The sequence below is a fragment of the Corvus brachyrhynchos genome, unplaced genomic scaffold, assembly GCF_000691975.1.
Source record: "Corvus brachyrhynchos isolate BGI_N302 unplaced genomic scaffold, ASM69197v1 scaffold68, whole genome shotgun sequence".
NCBI classification, from domain to species: Eukaryota; Metazoa; Chordata; class Aves; order Passeriformes; family Corvidae; genus Corvus; species Corvus brachyrhynchos.
The window spans coordinates 653,900-657,467 of record NW_008240039.1 but is presented as its reverse complement, the minus strand read 5'-3'; the positions used below and the strand labels follow the sequence as shown (position 1 = coordinate 657,467).

Here is a 3,568-nt window from a genome sequence, read left to right as displayed (position 1 = left end):
CTGCTGCAGTCATTACTTTGCAATGCATTTGTACCCAGCAGAGTATCCACAATTAATTATGGATCTTCCTCAAGCAGATATTACTAAATTTGTTTTGTTGCAGTATATGAAATTGCTACAAATTGAAGAGAAAGTAAGAGATGGAATCAAGGTTTACATTTCACAGAAAATTTTAATGTTTTTTAAACTTTCTCCAGGAATTTCCTATTTGTTAACCCTGTTTCATCCCTCCCTTTTTTCAGGGAGAAGCACTCAACAAGATGAAAGCTCTGAATGACTTTGTGAAAGTGAGTTCTCAGAAGGCCACCAAGCCTCAAACCAAGGAGATGATGCACATGTGCATGAAGCAGGAAACCTACAGGGAAGCCCTTTCCCACCTCCAGTCCCCCCTGAACCCCAACATTATCCTCGCTGAAGTTTGGTAAGGAAGAGATCTGCACTTCTGAATTTGTGCCAAAGGCTTTGTTTCACTCTGGAGCCAGGCTTTGGGTTATTCCAAGGTTCTTTCCTTGTGGAAGTCCCAAGTCCATCAGTCGTTGCTGTAGGACTGGCAGCTTGGATGACTGATATTTTAATAGATGGAAACCGATGGTAATATTTTTATTTCCTCTAGTGTGGATCAGTGCACCTTCATGGACTCCAAAATGAAACCATTGTGGATTGTGTTTAATAATGAAGAGACAGGTGGAGGTGGAGTGGGTATCATTTTTAAAAATGGAGATGGTAAGTCTTCATTATGCCTGTGCAAATGTATCTTTTAGTCTCAAGTATTTACTGTGGTGGGAAGGCCTAAATATGGACCATTAAGATGTTGTGTAAATGAGGACCTTTAATGTTTTTGGGTGAGTTTTTTGGCAGTAATCTGAAGACATAATAAACTCCCCTCTATATTTCACCTGCTTCCCTCTTTCATTAAGATTTTAGTGCAGTGGTAACTGGATACCCTTGGACAACAAAACCAAACCTGATGTGGGGTGTGAAAGAGCTCTGCAGGGTTGGGGTGGCTGCTGCTCACTGTTGTGCCCAGAAGGGGGTTTCTGAAGTGCCACACTGACTGCCATGGGCAGAGCTTTGGCCAAGTCAAGTAGCCTAAACCGCTGCCAGTAAAAATCCTGTGTGAGCTGAGGCTCTGGTGTGTGGTTTTACGTTGTTACTGCCCCAGCAAACACTGCTCACTGCTGGTCTTCTTTCCTGGCTCAACCAGCACGTGACAAACGTGGCAAAGGCTGCAGGCGCAGAGCAGGGGGGCTTTGGGAGGTACTTATGACCCTTTTTCCTCTGTAATGCTGCCCAGATCTGCGCCAGGACATGCTGACTCTGCAGATGATCCAGTTGATGGACATCCTGTGGAAGCAGGAGGGCCTGGACCTGAGGTGAGCAGTGTGCACACAGTTGTCCTCCTGCACTGATAGATCAGGGGTGGTGAGGCTGTTTTCTCTGCAAGCTCCAAGGTCTGTCTGGTGTTCTGGGAGCATCTGGGCAGGTTCTGTGGGGCTGGGGAATAGAACTGTAGAGGAGAAAGGGAGGAGACAGGCCAGGCAAGGGAAAGCTTAAAAGTCAACACCACCCACTTGTGGGCAGGATTTCAGTGGAAGGGTTTCTTTCATCTCTGCAGGATGACCCCTTATGGCTGCCTCTCCACAGGAGACAAGACGGGGCTGATTGAGGTGGTCATGCATTCGGACACCATCGCCAACATCCAGCTCAACAAGAGCAACATGGTGGCCACGGCCGCCTTCAACAAGGATGCGCTGCTCAACTGGCTCAAATCCAAGAACCCGGGGTGAGTGGGTGCAGCTTTCCCTCCCTGCTTCCTGCCTTGCTCCTTTTCCCTCAGCTGTGCACAGCTCCAGGCTCTGGCTGCTCCCTCATGTGGATCCATGTGAGCCTTGAGCAGAAACAGAGGCCTCTGGGTTACTGTTTGCAAGCTCTGTTTGATCTCTGATAGCCTAAGGCAGCTCTGACCATGGGCTGGACCCAAACCTTGATCCAGAGATACAGGGCCAGCTGGAAGAAGGGCAGCAGGAGTAATGCCAGAACTGGGAGGTGAAAAAGGAAGCCGCTGTGTGGCTTGGGGGGTTACTGGAGAGGAGGAGAGCAGCAAAGCATCAGTGCTGTTCTGGCACAGCAGGGCCCTAACAGGAATCACTCTGGGAGTCCTGTGTGTCCTTTGGATCCATGGATATATAGAAATGAGTTAATTTAGTTGAGACTAAGTCAATTCCATTGAGATTGTGGCCACAACCTTATTCAGATCCCTTCAGCTACAGTCAGTTATTGCAGCTCGTTTTTGTAAAGCAGGGCTGGGAGTCCTGCCTCCAGAGAGCACTACAGGAATCCAAACGAGCTTTCCTCCCTTCTCCTGCAGCTGAAAACAGCTTTCCCCGTGGGGCAGTACTGGAGTCCAAAGTGAAATTATCTTTCACTCTCTTTCTTGCCATCTCTAGAGATGCCTTGGACCAAGCCATCGAGGAGTTCACCCTGTCCTGCGCCGGGTACTGCGTGGCCACCTACGTGCTGGGCATTGGCGACCGGCACAGCGACAACATCATGGTCCGGGAGACAGGGCAGGTAATCTGGGATTACCTGAGCAAAGGAATATTGTCTCTTCCCAAAGGAGGGCCATGGGCAAGGTCATTTTTCTCTCTCCCAAAACCCTATGGTCGTGATCTGCTGAATACAGTAACTGGGAAGTAACTCAACACCAATCAGCTAAAACAGGTAATATTCCAAAAGTATTTTTTCTTATTTTCAGCTGTTCCATATTGATTTTGGTCACTTTTTGGGAAACTTCAAGACTAAATTTGGTATTAATAGAGAACGAGTTCCTTTCATCTTAACCTACGACTTTGTGCATGTCATCCAGCAAGGAAAAACTAACAACAATGAGAAGTTTGAAAGGTAAGTGCTGGGAGTTAAACTTCAGCTTTTTAAGCTCTAAATTTTTAGTATTTATTTCCACCAATATGCAGCCTCTAGCTGCCTGTACACATGAAAGTAAATAAATTATTAACTGGAGAGAGTATATAGCTTTGCTGTACAAAATGGTTGAGTTTACAGCCTTCATTCCTTCACCTCATCTACTCCTGCACAGGTTCAGGGGTTACTGTGAAAGAGCCTACATGATCCTGCGGCGCCACGGGCTCCTCTTCCTGCACCTCTTTGCACTGATGAAAGCTGCTGGGCTGCCAGAGCTCAGCTGCTCCAAAGACATCCAGTACCTAAAGGTAAGAGGCAGAGCCCAGGTAAGGAGTTAAAACTGAACACCTGATCTTGTGGCTGGGTGAGGAGAAGGAGTTCAGTGTGCAAGGACAGATTCTTAGAAGCAGATGAGCTCCAGGACTCACTGTTGTGAGTGGATGCCCAGGGTCCGTGTGCAGGACATCAGAAATGCCAGGTCCTGGTCCTCGGAAATCCCTTCAGGTTCTTCACCATGAAGGCAGCAGGTGCCAGCTTGCAGGGAAGGAGACCCAGCTCTGGGCTCTAATTTCCTAGTTTGCCTCCTGAGTTACAACCACCCATCCCTGGCAGCTGCAGAACACTCTGTACAAGAGCAATACAGAACCTG

At 47.8% G+C, this 3,568-nt stretch overlaps 1 protein-coding gene across 1 annotated transcript in view; it reads left to right on the top strand.

Annotated features, from left to right (window-relative positions):
- The window catches only part of PIK3CD (phosphatidylinositol-4,5-bisphosphate 3-kinase catalytic subunit delta), a 23,781-nt gene that overhangs the window by 17,817 nt on the left and 2,396 nt on the right, over window positions 1–3,568 (top strand). The window contains exons 17-23 of the mRNA XM_017744050.1: window positions 243–421; window positions 614–723; window positions 1,295–1,373; window positions 1,616–1,783; window positions 2,448–2,571; window positions 2,756–2,901; window positions 3,095–3,227. Of these exons, the coding sequence (XP_017599539.1) occupies window positions 243–421; window positions 614–723; window positions 1,295–1,373; window positions 1,616–1,783; window positions 2,448–2,571; window positions 2,756–2,901; window positions 3,095–3,227 (939 nt within the window). The remainder of the gene's footprint in view (window positions 1–242; window positions 422–613; window positions 724–1,294; window positions 1,374–1,615; window positions 1,784–2,447; window positions 2,572–2,755; window positions 2,902–3,094; window positions 3,228–3,568) is intronic.